Source organism: Coregonus lavaretus (genome assembly GCF_964263955.1).
Source record: "Coregonus lavaretus genome assembly, chromosome: 11".
Lineage (NCBI taxonomy): Eukaryota > Metazoa > Chordata > Actinopteri > Salmoniformes > Salmonidae > Coregonus > Coregonus lavaretus.
In genome coordinates this window covers 19,654,636-19,677,835 of record NC_139998.1, presented here as the reverse complement: position 1 = coordinate 19,677,835, position 23,200 = coordinate 19,654,636, and the positions used below count along the sequence as shown (strand labels likewise).

Below are 23,200 nucleotides of genomic sequence, written 5' to 3'. Positions count from 1 at the left end.
CTACTAGACTGCCCCTCACTGCTAACTTGGCAGAAAAGCTGTGAGTTAATTCATTCAAATACAACTATATTAGTAAGGACTCAGGACTCTGTGGTTGGCCAGCTAGTCATTGACTCCTCCCACTCACCTCTGAACTTTTTGGGCGGAATGGCCAGGTCTCCTGCGTCCGGCTGCACCACACACCTGTCATCAACAAGCCTGGGAAGAACACAAAAACATCCTACATCACACACACCATTTCAGTTTTTTTGAAAGAGGTTGATTGTTGGGGCACATTTGGCAGGAGCTTCAGTGACGAAGACTGCTCAACTTGCTGATGTTTCACGATATGCCATGGCCATTTCAGCCACCAGATCTCAACCCAATTGAACACTTATGGGAGATTCTGGAGCGGCGCCAAAACACCAAATGATGGAATATCTCGTGGAAGAATGGCGTCGCATCCCTCCAATAGAGTTCCAGACACTTAGTAGAATCTATGCCAAGGCGCATTGAAGCTGTTCTGGCGGCTCGTGGTGGCCCAACGCCTTATTAAATTAAGACACTATGTTGGTGTTTCCTTTATTTTGTCAGTTACCTGTAGCATGTAAGGAAGAAATCGGCACGCATCGCATGAGATGTGATCATCCTCATTGGATGTCATGTTGAATTCAGAGCATTGCCAGGTTTCATTATTGTGTAACTATAACAGCAGATGGTTACTGTGTTCTACAATGATAACAGGGCCAGTATTCAAAAAGCGTTAGAGCATGTGTGCTGATCTAGTATCAGGTTGACCCCTATTCCATGTAATCATATTAATTCTGATCTAAAAGACAAAACTGATCATAGATCAGCGCTAATACTCTAAGATTCTTCGTGAATACAGGCCCTGGTCTAGTTGAAAAGGAAACAGTGGATTGTGTACATGCTATGGTGGGGCACAGGCTGGTGCGGCCACAGGAAACGCTCGTGGCTTCTGTGTGTGGGTGATAAGGCCTACATGTTGATGTTCCACACCGCATGCCTGGCTTTTATAGTCAATGTCTAAATTTGCTATGTGACTATGCCACCAGCCTCCCACAGCAATTGTTTTGCTGACAATTTACAATAAAAACATATTTAGAAAAACTTATCTTTGACTGTAGAACTACACAATGAAATACTGTCCATCCACACTGAACTAACACACTGCTATGTGTCTGTTTTTACTAAATTCTCACAGGCTTTGAAGCCACAAGATCAACTAAACATGATTCTGTTGGCAGAGAATGTGCCTCTGTTCTTCACTTCCAGCTTTTATATGACCTGGCTACATCCTGTGAAAGACAGTGTGTTATTCTAAAATGTGTCACATCTCATCTTATGCTAGCCTCATCACACATCTCCTGAGTGGCGCAGTGGTCTAAGGCACTGCATCGCAGTGCTAACTGTGCCACTAGATCCTGGTTCGAATCCAGGCTCTGTCGCAGCCGGCCGTGACCGGGAGACTCATGGGCGGCGCACAATTGGCCCAGCGTCGTCCAGGGTAGGGGAGGGAATGGCCGGCAGGGATGTAGCTCAGTTGATAGAGCATGGCGTTTGCAACGCCAGGGTTGTGGGTTCGATTCCCACGGGGGGACAGTATAAAAAAATATATATATGTATTCACTAACTGTAAGTCGCTCTGGATAAGAGCGTCTGCTAAATGACTAAAATGTAAAATGTAAATGTAAATATCTGTTTGTGCTCTCTTGCCAACTCCTTTGGTGGTCATTGTCATGCCCTATTGACCATATACAGTGCATTTAGAAAGTATTCACACCCCTTGACCTTTTCCACATTTTGTTGTGTTACAGACTGAATTTAAAATAGATTAATTGAGATTGAGTCACTGGCCTCCACACAATACCCCATAACGTCAAAGTGGAATTGTTTTTAGAAATGAAACGCTGAAATGTCTTGAGTCAATAAGTATTCAACCCCTTTGTTCTGGCAAGCCTAAATTAGTTCAGGAGTATAAATGTACTTAACAAGTCACATAATAAGTTGCATGGACTCACTCTGTGGCAGTAATAGTTTAACATGATTTTTGAATGACTACCTAATCTCTGTACCCCACACATACAGATAATTGTAAGGTCCCTCAGTCGAGCAGTGAATTTCAAACACGGATTCAACCACAAATTACAGGGAGGTTTTCCAATGCCTTGCAAAGAAGGACACATTGGTAGATGGGTAAAAAAAAAAAAAAGAGATTGAATATCCCTTTGAGCATGGTGAAGTTATGAATTACACTTTGGACGGTGTATCAATACATCCAGTCACTACAAAGACACAGACGTCCTTCCTAACTCAGTTGCCGGAGAGAAAGGAAACCGCTCAGGGATTTCACCATGAGACCAATGGTGACTTTAAAACAGTTAGAGTTTAATGGCTGTGATAGGAGAAAACAGAGACTGGAGCAACAACATTGTAGTTACTCCACAATACTAATCGTAATGTGAATAGAAAGAAGCCTGTAAAATATACAAATATTCCAAAACATGCATCCTGTTTGCAATAAGGCTCTAAAGTAAAACTGCAAAAAAAGTGGCAAATAAATTAACTTTATGTCCTGAATACAAAGCGTTACGTTTGGGGAAAATCCAACACAATGTCACGGAGTACCACTTTTCATATTTTCAAGCATGGTGGTGGCTGCATCATGTTATGGGTATGGTTGTCATCAGCAAGGACTAGGACGTTTTTTTAGGATAAAAATTAAACAGAATAGCGCTAAGCACAGGCAAAATCCTATAGGAAAACCTGGTTCAGACTGCTTTCCAACAGACACTGGGAGACAAATTCACCTTTCAGCAGGACAAGAACCTAAAACACAAGGCCAAATATACACTGGTCTTGCTTACCAAGACGACATTGAATGTTCCTGAGTGGCCTAGCTACAGTTTTGATTTAAAAATCGGCTTAAATCTATGGCAAGACTTTCAAATGTCTGTCTAGCAATGATCAACAACCAACTTGACAGAGCTTGATTTTTTAATTGTTTTAATATAATGCAAATATTGCACAATCCAGGGGTGCAAAGCTCTTAAAGACTTACCCAGAAAGACTCACAGCTGTAATCGCTGCCAAAGGTGATTCTAACATGTATTGACTCAGGTGTGTGAATACTTATGTAAATGATATATTTCTGTATTTCATTTTCAATAAATTTGCTAACATTTCTTAAAACATGTTTTCACTTTGACATTATGGGGAATTGTGTAGATGGGTGACAAAAAAATATAAAGTATATTTGATCCATGTTGAATTCAGGCTGTAACACAAAATGTGGAATAAGTCAAGGGGTATGAATACTTTCTGATGGCACTGTAGTTGGCATGACAGCTTAAACAGATCTGGGACCAGGCTAACCTTATGCCAGCCTGAGACAAAAACAGAGCCATCAGGCAACGTGAAGTTAAGTTCCACCCGGTATGTGAAAGAAGCCCAGTGTGAGGCATCCTCTTATTGTGTTGACTCTAGCTCCTCGTGGTCCATTTCATCCTTGGTGTGTGTGTGTGTGTGTGTGTGTGTGTGTCAATCAATCATCTCTGCTAGTCTGCACTGCTACAGAAATCACCTGCAGATTATTGTATCAAATCACATTTTATTTGTCACCTGCTTCGTAAACGGGTGTAGACTAACAGTGAAAAGCTTACTTACGGGTCCTTTTTCAACAATTCAGAGTTAAAGATAAAAATAACATGGCTATATACAGGGAGTACCAGCACCAAGTAGCTGTGCATGGGTACGAGGTCATTGAAGTAGCTATTTACATACAGTATAGGTCGGGATAAAGTCACTAGGCAACAGGATAGATAAGACAGTAGCAGCAGCGTATGTGGTGTGTGTGTGTGTGGCGTCAGTTATGTGTGTATGTATGTGTGTGTGTGTGTGTGTGTATGTATGTGTTGGGGTGTCAGTGTAAGTATGTGTGAGTGTGTGGATTAAGTCCAGTGTGTGTGCATAGAGTCAGAGCAAGAGAGTCAGTGCAAAGAAGGGTCAATGCAGGTAGTCCGGATAGCCATTTGATTAGCTATTTAGTAGTCCTGTTTAGCAGTCATGGCTTGTGGCGTAGAAATTGTTCAGGGTCCTGTTGGTTCCAGACTTGGTGCACTGATACCGCTTTCCATGCAGTAGGGTGGCTGGAGTCTGACCATTTTTTGGGCCTTCCTCTGACACCGCCTGGTATAGAGGTCCTGGATGGCAGGGAGCTCGGCCCCAGTGATGTACTGGGCCGTACTCACCACCCTCTGTACCGCCTTGCGGTTGGGTGCCTTGCAGTTGCCATACCAAGCGGTGATGCAGCCAGTCAAGATGCTCTTAATGGTGCGGTTTTAGAACTTTTTGAGGATCTGAGGGCCCATGCCAAATCTTTTCAGCCTCCTGAGGGGGAAGAGGCGCTGTCGTGCCCTGCAATGCAACTATCCAATGCAGTTCGATGCCCTTGACCTACAATTGAAAAATATTTACAAATAGCTTATCGTCGTCACCTAGCAAAAGTCTGGGGTGTTTTCATTTTCCGCATGTTACTTCTAGCACACTCAGTAACTTTTGTATCGCTCCTCCTCTGTGAAATCCATATCCTCATTTGACTCCAGATTTGAACACATTCATAGATTTAAGCTCAGCCCCTGATTTAAACAGCAGTGGTGTATTTAGTGATCTGGAACATTCAAAACATAGAGCTTAGACAATTACTTATTCTTTCAGACAGACAATGAATGACAGGATTGTTATACACAATATATTTCTATCTCAACATTCTGCACCCTCCTGAACAGGCCCCTGGCATCTACATGCACTAATAGCCTATGTCATAATCACATTCATCCTAGGGGTGTGAACGTTTAATTACACAAAATTGGGATCGTTAGCGTTAAGAAAAAAATCCCTAACATAAAAACTGTTTTTATGTCACAGTGCAGTTATCACAAAACCTATTATTTGCCGTGTTATAGCCTAACTAGACAATCAGGCTATAAAGGCCTGGGGAAAGTAGTGTAATTTAAATAAAACCAGAGAAGAGGCAAACTTTTGGCTACTTTGGTAAATTTGCAAGACAAGACATCAAGGGTATTATGGTAAACTAAAACAGAAACTAAAAATAATAATGAAAGAAAGATTTAAGTAACTGAAACAAAATAATTGAAAAAACAGTTTGAAAAACTAGAACTACACTGAAACTATTATATTTGACAAAAATTAAATTTAAAAAACGTAAAAAATAATTTATGTTTTCATGCTACTGAATCTGGCGGGTAAATGCGGCCAGGAGATGGCAATGTTGCAAATAGACCTAGCTTATGCATCACTGTCAGTAGCTATCACTAGCTAACAGGGGAGGGGGAATTGTCTAGGTCGCTAACTTCATTCTTCTTACATGTACTACTAAAGTTAAAACTGTGGCTGTGGAGCCAATTTTCTGAACCCCTCTTCCTGACAGCTAAAGGTCCCGAAGCTTCTGCGCATGTGCAGGATTCTCTACTTTTCGCACAGTCTCTGCTCTACTCATAAAGAACAGGCTACTCTGGCGAATGGGCTTGTTTAATCAAGTTAGATCAAAGCTGAATCAATGTCTGCAAGATCACATTACAGCATTCTACATAACAGACCTGAATATAACAGCACAGTATAACGTTACTGTAAGACAAAACACACCACCTAATTTCTAATGAGATTTCAGGATGATTGTGTGAATTGTCGCATTTTTCTGCCATGTGGCCAAAACTCAACAGAGCGCCACTAGGCAAAATATGTGCTTTGATTGAAACTAAAACACAAGTAGGCTATGCTACAGTTAACACCATCTGCTCCAAAATTCACTCACTGTATACACTCAGTGGCCAGTTAATTAGGTACACCACCCAGTTCATGAAAATGGTTCGCTCCTACAAAGTGAGTCACATGGCCGTGGCTTGCTTTATAAAGCATCCAGTTACTGTTCGATTGAATGTTAGAATGGGCAAACCAAGTGACCTAAGCGACTTTGAGCGTGGTATGATATTCAGTGCCAGGCGCACCTGTTCCAGTATCTCGTAAACGGCTGGCCTCCTGGGCTTTTCACACACAACCGTGTCTAGGGTTTACCGAGAATGGTGCGACAAACAAAAAACATCCAGTCAGTGGCAGTCCTATGGGCTGAAAATCCGTCTTCTCACTTTAACGTCTGTAGTGTCCGAACAGTTTGGCCTACAAACTATTATGACCCCTCTAGGCCAAATTAAATGTTTCCTCAAATAATAAAAAATTTAACAAATTATACCTTAAGGCAGGTTTTCCCAAACTTGGTCCACGGGACCCCAAGGGGTGCACTTTTAGATTTTTGCCCAAGCACTACACAGCTGATTCAAATAATCAACTAATCATCAAGATCTGATCATTTGAATCAGCTGTGTAGTGTTAGGGCAAAAAACGAAACATGCACCCCTTTGGGTCCCGAGAACTGAGTTTGGGAAACGCTGCCTTAAGGGGTTCTAAAATTCTAAATCAAAAAGCCAAACGATCCTTAGTATGACCATCTTAAAACAATTCCACGTTAGCTTAGTAGAACCCCCAACCAGTGATGCCAACTTAGCAATTTTGGTGCTAGATTTAGCAACTTTTCAGACTACCCTGGCAACTTTTTTTTCAAACAGCACCTAGCAACAAATGTAGCTACTTTTAAAAATGTATTTTGAACTTTTAGCAACTTTTGAAAGGTGACTCAAACGCTAAAATGCACACATTTTCCCTCTAAATTACAACAAAACCGATTTTCTCTGTCACACACTCAGTCACAACACACGTGCCTGGCTGAAAAGGTGCATTGTGAGTGACGTCAGCAGCAGGGGCTCAGCTCGTGCACAGGCAGCAGCAGGCCAGCCAAGCAGCACAACAACCTGTAGAGTGCTGGAGAGAGATGCCTAGCGCACACATCATTATTTGAGTTAAGTTGCTTGTTCAATAAGATAGCATATATACCTTGTTATTAGCTTGTACCTATAATTGTTGATCAGTTAGGTTGCATGTTAACTACCAATACACAGCTTAAAATTATAATTGTTCAGAATGTGTAGGTTTACTAGTTAATAAGAAAAGTAAATGTAATTGTTCAATAATGTGTAATTGTTCAATAATTCAAAAATAAATAAATAAAATGTGTTGTGATTATATTACTTTTGCATATAAAAATATATGTGATAATAAACAAACAAATCTAAACTAACAAATGTCAAATCATATTTGTCGCCGAGATGGCCAGTCAATTTGAGTAACGTTATTGTGTATTCTACGTAATTACGCAGTTTCACGTTATTACGTAATGACGTCATCACGCAATGACATCACAACGTAATTTAGCAACAAATCGACCTGCCTCTAGCAACTTCCTCTGAAAATTAGTTGGCAACACTGCCTCCAACCCCAGCTTAGACTCCTAAGGATTAAACAGTGGTGTGCAGAACGGCATCTCGGAACGCACAACTCGTCGGTCCTGTCACGGATGGGCAATTGCAGCAGACTACCACACCGGGTTCCACTCCTATCAGCTAAAAACAAGAAGTAGCAGCTCCAGGGGCACGCAATCACCAACACTGGACAACTGAGGAACAGAAAAACATTGCCTGGTCCGACGAATCCCGGTTCATGTTGCGTCATGCTGATGGCAGAGTCAGAATTTGGCGTAAGCAGCATGAGTCCATGGCCCCATCCTGCCTGGTGTCAACGGTACAGGCTGGTGGCATAATGGTGTGGGGAATGTTTTCCTGGCACACATTAGTTCCCTTGATACCAATTGAGCACTGTTTCCATTCCCCAAAGAATTAAGGCTGTTCTTGAGGCAAAGCGGAGTACAACTCAGTACTAAAACTGATTGAGATAAAATGGTTGGTATGCAGACGCTGCATTGATGTTTCACCAACAAAATTACTATTCACGATTGACAGGCCACACAAGCTCACAGAACGGGACCGCCGAATGCTGAAGCGTGTAGCGTGTAAAAAACGTCAGTCCTCGGGTTGCAACACTCACTACCGAGTTCCAAACTGCCTCTGAAAGCAACGTCAGCACAATAACTGTTAGTCAGGAGCTTTATTAAATGGGTTTCCATGGCCAAGCAGCCGCACACAAGCCTAATGTTACCATGCACAATGTCAAGCGTCGGCTGGAGTGGTGTAAAGCTCGCCGCCATTGGACTCTGAAGTGATTAATAACGCTTCACAATCTGGCAGTCCGACGGACGAATCTGGGTTTGGCAGATGCCAGGAGAACGCTACTTGCCCGAATGCATAGTGCCAACTGTAAAGTTTGGTGGAGGAGGAATAATGGTCTGGGGCTGTTTTTCATGGTTCGGACTAGGCCCCTTAGTTCCAGTGAAGAGAAATCTTAACGCTACAGCATACAATGACATTCTAGACAATCAGAGCTTCTACTTTGTGGCAACAGTTTAGGGAAGGCCCTTTCCTGTTTCAGCATGACAATGTGCACAAAGCGAGGTCCATACAGAATTGGTTTGTCAAGATCAGTGTGGAAGAACTTGACTGTCCTGCACAGAGCCCTGACCTCAACCCCATCAAACACCTTTGGGATGAATTGGAACGCCGACTGCGAGCCAGGCCTAATCACCAAACATCAGTGCCCGACCTCACTAATGCTCGTGGCTGAATGGAAGCAAGTCCCAGCAGCAATGTTACAACATCTAGTGGAAAGCCTTCCCAGAAGAGTGGAGGCTGTTATAGCAAAGGTGGGACCAACTCCATATTAATGCCCATGATTTTGGAATGAGATGTTTGACGAGCAGGTGTCCACATTCCCCCTCTCTCTCGACCTCTCTCTCTAGACCTCTGAATGCTCCGCTATGAAAAGTCAACTGACATTTACTTGTGGAGGTACTGACCTGTTGCATCCTCTACAACCACTGTGATTATTATTTGACCTTGCTGGTCATCTATGAACATTTGAACATCTTGAAGAACAATCTGGCCACCCCTCTGAGCCTGGTTCCTCTCTAGGTTTCTTCCTAGGTCCCTGCCTTGCTTCTACATCTGCATTGCTTGCTGTTTGGGGTTTTAGGCTGGGTTTCTGTATAAGCACTTTGTGTAAAAAGGGCTTTATAAATCAATTTGATTTGATTTGATTTAGTGGGTGTTACTGCCCCCCCCAAGTGACATCCCAAAAAACAAAACACAAATGGCTCCTACCCTCCCACACATGCTTTCTGTCCCCAACACCAAAACTGAAACTAAATAATATAAAACTAGATATAAATATTTTGATACAACTTCAACTAAATAGAAACTAGCAAATCAGGTCTGAAAACTAACTGAAACGGAACTTCTAATAAAAATAAACTAATAGAAATAAAAAAGAATATAAAAACACAAAACTATAATAACCTTGCAAGACATTGCGAGATACAGATTACAATATGATCACGTTTCTTTTTGCCTGCCTCCTTTCTCTCCCTCGCCTGCTCTTTCTCGTCACTAATGATGCGAGTGTGTGTTCAGTCTTTGGTCTGTTGCGTGTAGAATATCCTAGCCTATTCATTGATGATAGGTCCTGATTTACTGAAGTTGTGAGACATTGCAAGCCAAGAAATCGCAAGATACAGCATTCAATTGCGAGATCCAGCTTTTGATTACCGATAGATCTGCTTTGTGCGCGGTTCTGACTGTCTGCCTGGTGGCCGACCTGCCTATACTGTGCCCCTCCCCTCTCGCTAGCTCGCTATGCAAGATGTGAGTGTTCCTGTTCTCGGAAGTACGGAACTAAATCAGTCTCCTCCTTTCCAAAAATACTGAATCTTCTGAGTCCATTCCTAGCGGACTCGAATCTTAACACTCAGAAATGGGAGTCAATGTGCAAGGAATCGAGGAATCAATTATTTTGGAGTCAACTCTCCACCACTACGTCATTGTTGTTAACAGTTGGGAAAATGGCAGCAAAGTCCTGTATGGCCATACTTTGAGAAGTTAAATGAGAAGGTGGTGAAATGGAATTGAGGTACAGTAATGGTAGTACAGGTGCAATGCTTAACCCTCTGAAAGGGACGCACCGTTAGACCCAAACCTTTGCTGGCAGCAGTGCAGCTGCATTGTGAATTCACATGGAATTCTATGAATTTCTTTCTTTTAACGGGAAACAGATTTAAAAACAATTGTTGTTTAAATGTTAAGAAATTGTTTTTAATTTGTCACATCCCTAATTTAGCTTAGACACTTTACTGGATTTAATGGATTACACGGACATAGCCATTAATCTACTCTACTAAGGGGAAAATGCAAGGCACGGTCCCTCTGGTTCAGACAAAGCTAGCAGTCCTGTGCAGTGAGTCAGTCAGGCAGTTCCTATTGCTGCCATGGCTCTTGATCATTAAGTCCTAACTGGCTGGCTGTGGCTGTGCATATTTCCTATTCCTCAGCTCCCATATCAAAGTCCCATCTAAATGAGAAACAATAGGATGTCACATCATGTGCTACACCTCAAAACCGGAAGACTCGAGATAAACTAAAGACTACTCAATAGTCTGTTTAGCGCATAAATGAGTAACCTCAAGTTCCCAGAGAGCCTGAGGTCGCATTCATTAGGCACCAAATGGAAGAATTACGAACTGAAACAGGGAGGGACTGCCTGAACCTTGTCCAATAAGAAACCCATTTAAATGTTCCGTTGCAAAATGTTTTGCTAGTGTGCTCTAAATGAATAGGCCTACGACTTTGCTCAATTGAAACAGTGGGCCTTTGACCAGTGCCATGACAGCCAGTGCATTTCAAATAGCTGGGTCATATTCATTAGGAACCAAATGGAAGACACCTAAACAGGGTAGGACTACAATAAGAAACACTTTCCAATGCATGACCTAATGAATGCGACCCTGATCCTGGAACTCAGTTAAAAAAAGCATCAGCAGCACATCCAGCTGACAGGATACAGACAATGTAGGCCAATTATCGCTCCATTACACATTATGGCAAGGCAAAAGACCCCAGACCGTGACAAGGCTGAGAAAATCAACAATGTGTGACCACACTGAGATCTTCTGATAGTAAAAAGCTGTAGAATGGCCAAATTACCGCTCAATGAGAGTTTTGCAATCTATCGATAACAGATCTCTGTCATAAGGACACACTTCAACTGTGCTGGTGATGACATCTGCAATTATAAGACTGACATTACATCCTTACATGTAGGGTCCCGTGTAGCTCAGTTGGTAGAGCATGGCGCTTGCAACGCCAGGGTTGTGGGTTCGATTCCCACGGGGGGCCAGTATAAAAAAAAGGAATGTATGCACTCACTAACTGTAAGTCGCTCTGGATAAGAGTGTCTGCTAAATGACTAAAATGTACACTACAAACCAGATAACATTTAGTGCATGCCCAAGGATGACGTTAACCGCAGTCATTTATGCTATGTAGCTGAAATACTGGTGCATGAACAGTTACCTTATGCGTCCAAATTAGCTAGTGCTACTAAACTAGAATGTGTGGACTTGTTTGGTCTGTTTGCTTGACAATGTCAGCAAGATAAGCACAGCAGCAGAAGACGATTGGACTTAGGCAAAGAATCAGCCTGAGGGGAACTCTGAGTGTTTGTAAAAGGAGGTGTGAGCTGAGGAGCTTATTTGAAGAAAGAGGTTATACGTTACTATCATGTGTCAATATGGAATTATAGACTTATCAAAGCCAGTCGGGCTGAGGTTGCATGTGACGCATACAGTAATGGCAATGCCAGCCAACATTCATGATACCATTCCTGTGTCTGAAAACGTTACTAGTCGTCAAACCATTGGTTTCCTCAAATCTTGGATCTTCTCCTGCAATGTGTTTTGAGGGGGAGGTGAGGAATTGGAGGGTACACTATATAGGGTGCCATTAGGGACAGACAATGTTTGAGTTCCTGCCCTAATAGATGCGCAGACGTTGCATGCATCAACTAATGGTTACGTACCATGTCAGACTGTGCAGTCGGGCACCAGATTGCTATAAGATAAGATATGGGGCGGCGTTCCTCTGCTCAGATGTTGCTGACACCTGCCAGATCATACAGCACCTGGATAGGTATTTTACGTATCAACTAACCACATACAGTATTCAGACCCCTTGACTTTTTCCACATTTTGTTACATTACAGCCTTATTCTAAAATTTATTAAATTGTTATTTTTCTTCATCAATCTACACACAATAATACACCATAATGACAAAGCAAAAATAGGATTTTATGAATTTTTGCAAATGTATTACAAAACCCCCCCGGAAATATCCCATTTACATAAGTATTCAGACCCTTTTCTCAGTACTTTGTTGAAGCACCTTTGGCAGCAATTACAGCATCGAGTCTTCTTGGGTATGACGCTACAAGCTTGGCACACCTGTATTTAGGGAGTTTCTCCCATTCTTCTCTGCAGATCCTCTCAAGCTCTGTCAGGTTGGATGGGGATCGTTGCTGCACAGCTTTTTTCAGGTCTCTCCAGAGATGTTCAATCAGGTTCAAATTCAGGTTCTGGCTGGGCCACTCAAGGACACTCAATCTTGTCCCGTAGCCACTCCTGCGTTGTCTTGGCTGTGTGCTTAGGGTCGTTGTCTCCCGAGTGGCGCAGTGGTCTAAGGCACTGCATCGCAGTGCTAGCTGTGCCACTAGAGATCCTGGTTCGAGTCCAGGCTCTGTCGCACCCGGCCGCAACCGGGAGACCCATGGGCGGCGCACAATTGGTCCAGCGTCGTCCAAGGTAGGGGAGGGTTTGGCCGGCAGGGATGTAGGTTCATTTCCCACGGGGGGCCAGTATGAAAAAAATAAATAATGTATGCATTCACTAACTATAAGTCGCTCTGGATAAGAGCGTCTGCTAAATGACTAAAATGTAAATGTTGTCCTGTTGGAAGGTGAACCTTCACCCCAGTCTGAAGTCCTGAGCGCTCTGGAGCAGGTTTTCATCAAGGATCTCTCTGTACTTTGATCTCTCATCTTTCCCTCGATCCTGAATAGTCTCCCAGTCCCTGCTGCTGAAAAACATCCCCACAGCATGATGCTGCCACCACCATGCTTCACCGTCGGGATGGTGCTAGGTTTCTTCCAGACGTGACGCTTGGCATTAATGGTCTGAGAGTCTTTAGGTGCCTCTTGGTAAACTCCAAGCGGGCTGTCATGTGCCTTTAACTGAGGAGTGGCTTCTGTCTGGTCACTCTTCCATAAGTGCTGCAGAGATGGTTGTCCTTCTGGAAGTTTCTCCCATCTCCACAGAGGAACTCTGGAGCTCTGTCAGAGTGACCATCGGGTTCTTGGTCACCTCCCTGACCAAGGCCCTTCTCCCCCGATTGCTCAGTTTGGCCGGGCAGCCAGCTCTAGGAAGAGTCTTGGTGATTCCAAACTTCTTCCATTTAAGAATGCTGGAGGCCACTGTGTTCTTGGGGACCTTCAATGCTGCAGACATTTTTTGGTACCCTTCCCCAGAGCTGTGCCTCGACACAATCCTGTCTCGGAGCTCTACGGACAATTCCTTCGACCTCATGGCTTGGTTTTTGCTCTGACATGCACTGTCAACTGTGGCACATTATATAAAACAAGTGTGTGCCTTTCCAAATCATGTCCAATCAATTGAATTTACCACAGGTGGACTCCAAACAAATTGTAGAAACATGTCAACAATGATCAATGGAAACAGGATGCACCTGAGCTCAATTTCGAGTCTCAGAGCAAAGTGACTTATGTAAATTGGGTCTTTTTTTTATTCTTTTTTTTTTTATACATTTGCCATTTAATACAAAAATGAAAAGTTCTCGCTTTGTCATTATGGGATATTGTGTGTAGATTGCTGAGGATTTTTATTTATTTAATCCATTTTAGAATACGGCTGTAACGTAACAAATCTGGAAAAGGTTAAGGGGTCTGAATACTTTCCGAAGGCACTGTATGTTGTAGCAATCTGGTGCCCGACTGCACAGTCAACGATGTGGCACGCAACCATTGGTTGATGCATGCAATGTCTGAGCATGGGATGCGACCATGATGTGATTAGCTGACACTATGCCTGGATAGGTTTTTTACGTAAGATCTGGCATGCATCTGCGACATCTAAACAGGAAAACAACCTAAATTATATGATTAGGGCCATGCTTTTTAGTGTGTAAACCAGTATTTCCAGCATTATCCACCATTGTTGCTGCAGGTAGAAAATCCTAGGAAATGTTCTGTAATTGACACAAGCTGTCTCCAATAAATCAATCAATGTCTGGTTGTGTGTGTTTGACGGAGTGGGATCGCCTAAGCCAGGGGAGGCATAGCTCTGCTAATCTTAAAAATCACACAAAACCTATTATTTGGCAGGGAATACTATTTGTAGATCAGTGATTCTACGCCTCACTTTGCTCAAGCTGATCCTCTCCAACGGACTTGGAAGTTGTAGCTAAACATGTGTCAAATAGCAGCAATTAATGGGGAGAGTCAATGGAAGTATATTGTAGTGAATTCCCGACCGGGTATCATTTTCACATTTACATTTTAGTCTCTTATCCAGAGCGACTTACAGTTAGTGAGTGCATACATTATTCTTTTTATATATATATTATTATTTTTTTTACTGGCCCCCCGTGGGAATTGAACCCACAACCCTGGCGTTGCAAACGCCATGCTCAACCAACTGAGCTACATCCCTGCCGGCCATTCCCTCCCCTATCCTGGACGACGCTGGGCCAATTGTGTGCCGCCCCATGGGTCTCCCGGTCGCGGCCGGCTACGACAGAGCCTGGATACGAACCAGGATCTCTAGTGGCACAGCTAGCACTGCAATACAGTGCCTTAGACCACTGCGCCACTCGGGAGAACCCGCTCGTATCGAACCCTCGTTCATTTTGTGTCAAATACAGAACATTTACTAGGATGTTCTACCTGCAGCAACACTGGCATAGTATGGATAATGCTGGAACAGTCGAAGCACAGTGCCTCCATTTCCATACCAAAAAGCATGGCCTTACATATGAAATGGTTAGTTGATATGTTACATACAGTGAGGGAAAAAAGTATTTGATCCTCTGCTGATTTTGTACGTTTGCCCACTGACAAAGAAATGATCAGTCTATGATTTTAAATGGTAGGTTTATTTGAACAGTGAGAGACAGAATAACGACAAAAAAAATCCAGAAAAACGCATGTCAAAAATGTTATAAATTGATTTGCATTTTCATGAGGGAAATACAGTGGGGAAAAAAGTATTTAGTCAGACACCAATTGTGCATGTTCTCCCACTTAAAAAGATGAGAGAGGCCTGTAATTTTCATCATAGGTACACGTCAACTATGACAGACAAATTGAGAAAAAGAAATCCAGAAAATCACATTGTAGGATTTTTAATGAATTTATTTGCAAATTATGGTGGAAAATAAGTATTTGGTCACCTACAAACAAGCAAGATTTCTGGCTCTCACAGACCTGTAACTTCTTCTTTAAGAGGCTCCTCTGTCCTCCACTCGTTACCTGTATTAATGGCACCTGTTTTAACTTGTTATCAGTATAAAAGACACCTGTCCACAACTTCAAACAGTCACACACCAAACTCCACTATGGCCAAGACCAAAGAGCTGTCAAAGGACACCAGAAACAAAATTGTAGACCTGCACCAGGCTGGGAAGACTGAATCTGCAATAGGTAAGCAGCTTGGTTTGAAGAAATCAACTGTGGGAGCAATTATTAGGAAATGCAAGACATACAAGACCACTGATAATCTCCCTCGATCTGGGGCTCCACGCAAGTTCTCACCCCGTGGGGTCAAAATGATCACAAGAACGGTGAGCAAAAGTCCCAGAACCACACGGGGGACCTAGTGAATGACCTGCAGAGAGCTGGGACCAAAGTAACAAAGCCTACCATCAGTAACACACTACGCCGCCAGGGACTCAAATCCTGCAGTGCAAGACGTGTCCCCCTGCTTAAGCCAGTACATGTCCAGGCCCGTCTGAAGTTTGCTAGAGTGCATTTGGATGATCCAGAAGAGGATTGGGAGAATGTCATATGGTCAGATGAAACCAAAATATAACTTTTTGGTAAAAACTCAACTCGTCGTGTTTGGAGGACAAAGAATGCTGAGTTGCATCCAAAGAACACCATACCTACTGTGAAGCATGGGGGTGGAAACATCATGCTTTGGGGCTGTTTTTCTGCAAAGGGACCAGGACGACTGATCCGTGTAAAGGAAATAATGAATGGGGCCATGTATCGTGAGATTTTGAGTGAAAACCTCCTTCCATCAGCAAGGGCATTGAAGATGAAACGTGGCTGGGTCTTTCAGCATGACAATGATCCCAAACACACCACCCGGGCAACGAAGGAGTGGCTTCGTAAGAAGCATTTCAAGGTCCTGGAGTGGCCTAGCCAGTCTCCAGATCTCAATCCCATAGAAAATCTTTGGAGGGAGTTGAAAGTCCGTGTTGCCCAGCGACAGCCCCAAAACATCAATGCTCTAGAGGAGATCTGCATGGAGGAATGGACCAAAATACCAGCAACAGTGTGTGAAAACCTTGTGAAGACTTACAGAAAACGTTTGACCTGTGTCATTGCCAACAAAGGGTATATAACAAAGTATTGAGAAACTTTTGTTATTGACCAAATACTTATTTTCCACCATAATTTGCAAATAAATTCATTAAAAATCCTACAATGTGATTTTCTGGAAAACATTTTCTCATTTTGTCTGTCATAGTTGACGTGTACCTATGATGAAAATTACAGGCCTCTCATCTTTTTAAGTGGGAGAACTTACACAATTGGTGGCTGACTAAATACTTTTTTTCCCCACTGTAAGTATTTGACCCCCTCTCAATCAGAAAGATTTCTGGCTCCCAGGTGTCTTTTATACAGGTAACGAGCTGAGATTAGGAGCACACTCTTAAAGGGAGTGCTCCTAATCTCAGTTTGTTACCTGTATAAAAGACACCTGTCCACAGAAGCAATCAATCAATCAGATTCCAAACTCTCCACCATGGCCAAGACCAAAGAGCTCTCCATGGATGTCAGGGACAAGATTGTAGACCTACACAAGGCTGGAATGGGCTACAAGACCATCGCCAAGCAGCTTGGTGAGAAGGTGACAACAGTTGGTGCGATTATTCGCAAATGGAAGAAACACAAAATAACTGTCAATCTCCCTCGCCCTGGGGCTCCATGCAAGATCTCACCTCGTGGAGTTGCAATGATCATGAGAACGGTGAGGAATCAGCCCAGAACTACACGGGAGGATCTTGTCAATGATCTCAAGGCAGCTGGGACCATAGTCACCAAGAAAACAATTGGTAACACACTACGCCGTGAAGGACTGAAATCCTGCAGCGCCCGCAAGGTCCCCCTGCTCAAGAAAGCACATATACAGGGCCGTCTGAAGTTTGCCAATGAACATCTGAATGATTCAGAGGAGAACTGGGTGAAAGTGTTGTGGTCAGATGAGACCAAAATCGAGCTCTTTGGCTTCAACTCAACTCGCCGTGTTTGGAGGAGGAGGAATGCTGCCTATGACCCCAAGAACACCATCCCCACCGTCAAACATGGAGGTGGAAACATTATGCTTTGGGGGTGTTTTTCTGCTAAGGGGATAGGACAACTTCACCGCATCAAAGGGACGATGGACGGGGCCATGTACCGTCAAATCTTGGGTGAGAACCTCCTTCCCTCAGCCAGGGCATTGGAAATGGGTCGTGGATGGGTATTCCAGCATGACAATGACCCAAAACACAAGGCCAAGGCAACAAAGGAGTGGTTCAAGAAGAAGCACATTAAGGTCCTGGAGTGGCCTAGCCAGTCTCCAGACCTTAATCCCATAGAAAATCGGTGGAGGGAGCTAAAGGTTCGAGTTGCCAAACGTCAGGCTCGAAACCTTAATGACTTGGAGAAGATCTGCAAAGAGGAGTGGGACAAAATCCCTCCTGACTACAAGAAACGTCTGACCTCTGATTGCCAACAAGGGTTTTGCCACCAAGTACTAAGTCATGTTTTGCAGAGGGATCAAATACTTATTTCCCTCATTAAAATGCAAATCAATTTATAACATTTTTGACATGTGTTTTTCTGTTTTTTTTTGTTGTTATTCTGTCTCTCACTGTTCAAATAAACCTACCATTAAAATTATAGACTGATCATGTCCTTATCAGTGGGCAAACGTACAAAATCAGCACGGGAACAAATACTTTTTTCCCCTCACTGTACCTGTCCAGGCTTTGTAAGATAAAGCATGCGCCTGCAATGTAGTCGGGCAGGAACTCTGCCAATGACTTCCTGGGCCTTGAATTAGGCTTATTTTTAGGTGTGTGTAGTGCTGATAAAGCACACCACACAGACCTGGCTGCGTCAGACTGCATTCGTTAATTAATCACTGATTCATTACTGACTTTATGCCTTTCGTTCAAAACAGCAGAGCTCTCTACTATCCACTTTACGTTTAGACATTTTATGGCCCTGACATTTGCATTGAGATGGGCCTTGACCAGTTATCTGACTGCATCGACTTTTCAGTAACACAAAGTAAGTCATGATTCATATTGTTGGCACAGGTCCATTTGTGGCCTTTATAGGCTTCATCTGCCCAGGTTACAAGCCAGTCTGTCCCCATCTAAACATTGGCCCCGTCTCCATTCCTTCCTGCTTGGCATTGCTAATCTGGCATAGTACGATTGGTGAAAGCAATGAGATTTCACTTATCCACTCACTTTACAGATCAGTGGTTATCGCAAGGAAACATTTTGAAGTTACTGGAATGAGGCTGTTGTGTCTCATGAACACAATGGGGTTCCGAGTTACCATCATGATCGTCGACGTCAAGAGAGTGGAATTCAGGAGTGATCCTCTGCTCATGCTAGCCTGGAAACCCGACGTTAAATTGCATTGGATTCAACGTCACGCAGAAAGGAGCGTTTGGATCAGGAAAGTTTCCTCTCACGACCTCTACAAACCAGAATGTTGAATAAAATGATATTTTAAAGGCCGTGTGAAGTCAAAAATGGGATTTTCCTGTGTTTTATATACATTTCCACACTGAGGTTGGAATAATACTGTGAAATTGTGAAAATTATGATAATGCCCGTTTAGTGTATGAGCTGTTTGAAAAGACCGGCTGAAATTACAGCCTGTTTTGGTGGGATGGAGCTTTGGCCTGCCTGGTGATGTCACAGCTACTTTTCAGTTATCATTACAGCTACTTTTCAAAGCGAAGATTTCCATCACCTGAAGCATGCGCAGAAGTATGCATGCGTCTCGTGCATGCATTTTCATATTGTGCGCATGCTCCAGTTGATAGAAATCTGAACGTACAACCAGTGCTTTGAAAAGTTGATGTAATCATACTTGTCTGTGGATAGATTGTCTCACATTCCTACCTGCATAAGGACCAACCACACGGACAACCGGTAAAGTTAGTTAAAATATCATTTTATTCAACATTCTGGCTTGTAGAGGTAGTGAAAGGAAACTTTCCTGATCCAAATGCTCATTTATGCCCGACGTTGAATTCAACGTCAGGTTTCCAGGCTCATGCCTGCTTAGCCTCTTTAGAATCCCAGGTAAATACTTGCACACTCGTCTCTAACATGTAGGCTCAGCATTCACAAACAGTCCCATTACAAGTCAGAATGTTAAACTTCATTTCAACTTACTTTACCTGTTGTCCGCCGATTTTGTCCCTATGTCGGAGGTAATCTGATACAAAATATCCACAGGGAAGTGTTATCAACCCGACCTTCAGTACGCTGGTCTGTATATCGTTTGTATTTCCGGTTTTTATTTTCAATACTGATGCAATTCGCACCTGACCAACACTTGCACAATATGGCCAAGCCTAACCGAACAGCACACACTTCCAGCTGATTGCGAGGAAACACGTGTCGGTCGACTACATTCGGCTATTGTTTATATATTGTGCATCACGTGCAATGGGTCAACAGATTGAAAATACAAGCGACAGAACCTACCGGCGCTGCAAAATGTCAGGTAAACAACACTTTCCTGGGGATACCCAATTTCCACCTCATACCGCCAAAATGACCAACAGCATGTACAACCGGTAAAGTGTAAAAAATGTATTCCACATACTGCCTTGTAGAGACTATTGCGTATTTTTTACAGTGACTTCTTTCAGACCGATATCCATGGAGTAACCATGGTAACAGTCTGATGGATAGGCAAATGCCTGCTATGCTTTTGGAGTGGCTGTTTGAAAGCACAGAAAGAGAAAGTAGATAGAGATCGCGAGAGAGCGAAGTGGGTAGGGCAGACTCATTCCACAGAACAAGTGTCTATTCACACCTGCCTGTTCTGGGGCCAAGATGGCAGCGCTTCGAAATTCTCTAAAGTGCTGGAGCCACATTTCAACTTAGCACTATAGTGATTAAAAGAAGAAACTCCTTTGCTGTCTTTCTGGTGCATTGTTGGTATAGGATAATATCAAAGCAGATGTCCATTAGTCAATTATCTTCTGAGAGTCAATATTTGTAGAAAATCTCAGATGGTCCATGGAATTAGCTGTTATTCCTAATAGTAAACTTTCGATGGCTTAAAAAAAAAAAAAAGTGTACAATAGTACACCATTTCACAAAGTCCTCTTTAGGCCTGCTCTGGGGTTCAGCAACCAGTACTCCCACACTCAGAGTACAGGCTAGTCACTGATCTTCTGTAATCACAGAAAGCCACGCATTTCCTCTAGACTAGGGTGCACCTGTAGGCATACCTTATTCGACCCTTCACTGTTTGGTAAAACACATGAAAGTACCTCTGTCAATTCTCTGTACATTTGGAAAGGTATTCATTGCCCCATAGTAAAAAATGTGATGAATAAAAAAAAAAAGGAACAGTTCTTGAAAGTTTTCTATCATTGGCCACAATAGTGCATTCAACAACCTAACCATTATTCAAGTTGCATTGGGGACACCCTGGTGAACATATACAAATTCCCAACATTACAGGTCAAGCGAGACATGTTGATCAAACAGGTGTGAGCAATCAAGTGGAATTCTTCAGCTGTCTCACAGTGCGTGTTGTTCTGCCAAAAGAGCCACAACCTTTTGTGAAAACGATTAATACTAGTTTGAGTATGTCATGATTACAGCACGATATTTTCCCAGTAAACCATTTGGCGCCCAAAGACTAATAACGTGTCTGACAGCATGTGTGACTGGACATTACACACGTATTGTTTACACTGGAGAGGTACAGGCCTACTAACATGCAGTTTACTTCATTATAATGCTTTGTATTCCTGTTATATTTGCATAACTGTGCAAGGTTTCTAGGCTGCATTTCCTCCTTGATGGAATCGCTTGTGTTAGGCCTTTTCTTCAACTTCCGACTTTTGAACCCCACACCCACTGACACTGCCATGTGTTACCTACATTGGCTAATTTAATGTATTGGCCAACAAATGAAGCTGTAGGCCTACATGCCATGGTTGTCACATTTTAATAAAACATGGTTTAGATTTACATAATATTTAATTAGAGGGAACATACCCCAATGTACTGATGAAGCCATTGATAGTGCCTTCCGCGTAAAGCGACACAATGTCTCCAATATGAAGAAAACTAGATCTGTTGTCTGACATTTTCGCTTAATTCTGTCCAAAAGTCGGCTTTCCAGGTAAGCAGGACATGCAGTAGTCTTGGTTTGATGAAGTTGTCCGCTTACACGTTACAATGTACCTTGGCAACAAACCTGCGTTTCACTCGTCAAATTGCGAAGACTAACGCCCCAAAACGAGACATGTTTTGCTGTTTTCCCCAGTCCAAATTAGAAAAAGACGACAATGCAAAAACTTTTGAGTTATTATATATTTTTTTCAACTGTCGTTTTAGTTCATGAATCCAACTTCTTCCCGTGTGACAGACAGCATAACGTCCTCTTTTTCACATCAACTTTGGGGGAGGAGACTGGTTCTGTCAGAGTTGCAGATAGAGAGCAGCCAGCCTATCCCGTCTAAAGGGTTACCACTGTCACAAAGTCAAAATTAGCTTTTTGGTCTTCATTTAAGGTCAGGTATAAGATGAGCAGTGTGGTTAGGTTTAAAATAGCATTTTAAGAAGATAAATTGTAGAAATGGGGTTTATGACTTTGTGGCTGTGGTACCTACTGACGATCCGTCTAAAGTAGCCTAGGTTAGGGTGTCTTGAGGTAAAACGCCCCCTGCCAGTAATTTTCACAGAAACCACTGTCACTTGGCTGCCACTACTCTTTTTGTACTCAACAAAACATTTATTAATCTCTCTCATCTCAACTTTTTAAGTCACACCAACAAAACGATTGAGGTAAATGTATGTAATATTTGCCATTTAGAAAATGTTGTGTGTGTGTATATATACACTACTGTTCAAAAGTTTGGGGTCACTTAGAAATGTCCTTGTTTTCGAAAGAAAATCTTTTTTTTTTTGTCCATTCAAATAACACCAAATTGATCAGAAATACAGTGTAGACATTTTTTATGTTGTAAATGGCTATTGTAGCTGGAAACGGCTGATTTTTAATGGAATATCTACATAGGCATCTACAGAGGCCCATTATCAGCAACAATCAGTCCTGTGTTCCAATGGCACATTATGTTTGCTAATCCAAGTTTATCATTTTAAAAGGCTAATTGATCATTATAAAAATCATTTTGCAATTATATTAGCCCAGCTGAAAACGGTTGTGCTGATTAAAGAAGCAATAAAACTGGCCTTCTTGAGACTAGTTGAGTATCTGGAGCATCAAATAGTACCCGCAAAACACCAGTCTCAGCATCAACAGTGAAGAGGTGACTCCGGGATGCTGACCTTCTAGGCAGAGTTGCAAAGAAAAAGCCATATCTCAGACTGCCCATCTTAATATTTTTGTTTTATTGGCCAGTCTGAGATATGGCTTTTTCTTTGCAACTCTGCCTAGGTCAGCATCCCGGAGCCGCCACTTCACTGTTGACGTTGAGACTGGTGTTTTGCGGGTACTATTTAATGAAGCTGCCAGTTGAGGACCTGTGAGGTGTCTGTTTCTCAAACTAGACACTCTAATGTATTTGTCCTCTTGCTCAGTTTTGCACCGGGGCCTCCCACTCCTCTTTCTATTCTGGTTAGAGCCAGTTTGCGCTGTTCTGTGAAGGGAGTAGTACACAGCGTTGTACAATATCTTCAGTTGCTTGGCAATTTCTCGCATGGAATAGCCTTAATTTCTCAGAACAAGAATAGACTGACGAGTTTCAGAAGAAAGTTATTTGTTTCTGGCCA

General features: G+C 42.7%; 1 protein-coding gene across 2 annotated transcripts in view; it reads right to left on the bottom strand.

The window, feature by feature from the left end:
* Window positions 1-21,819, bottom strand: part of LOC311136775 (inositol 1,4,5-trisphosphate-gated calcium channel ITPR2-like) — a 124,085-nt gene extending 102,266 nt beyond the window's left edge. For both annotated transcript variants that reach the window (XM_084171046.1, XM_084171047.1), the window contains exons 1-2: window positions 21,461-21,819; window positions 128-198 (exon numbers count right to left, since the gene is read on the bottom strand). In XM_084171046.1, the coding sequence (XP_084027172.1) occupies window positions 128-198; window positions 21,461-21,552 (163 nt within the window). In that variant the 5' untranslated portion in view covers window positions 21,553-21,819. The remainder of the gene's footprint in view (window positions 1-127; window positions 199-21,460) is intronic.
* Window positions 21,820-23,200: the final 1,381 nt, after the last annotated feature.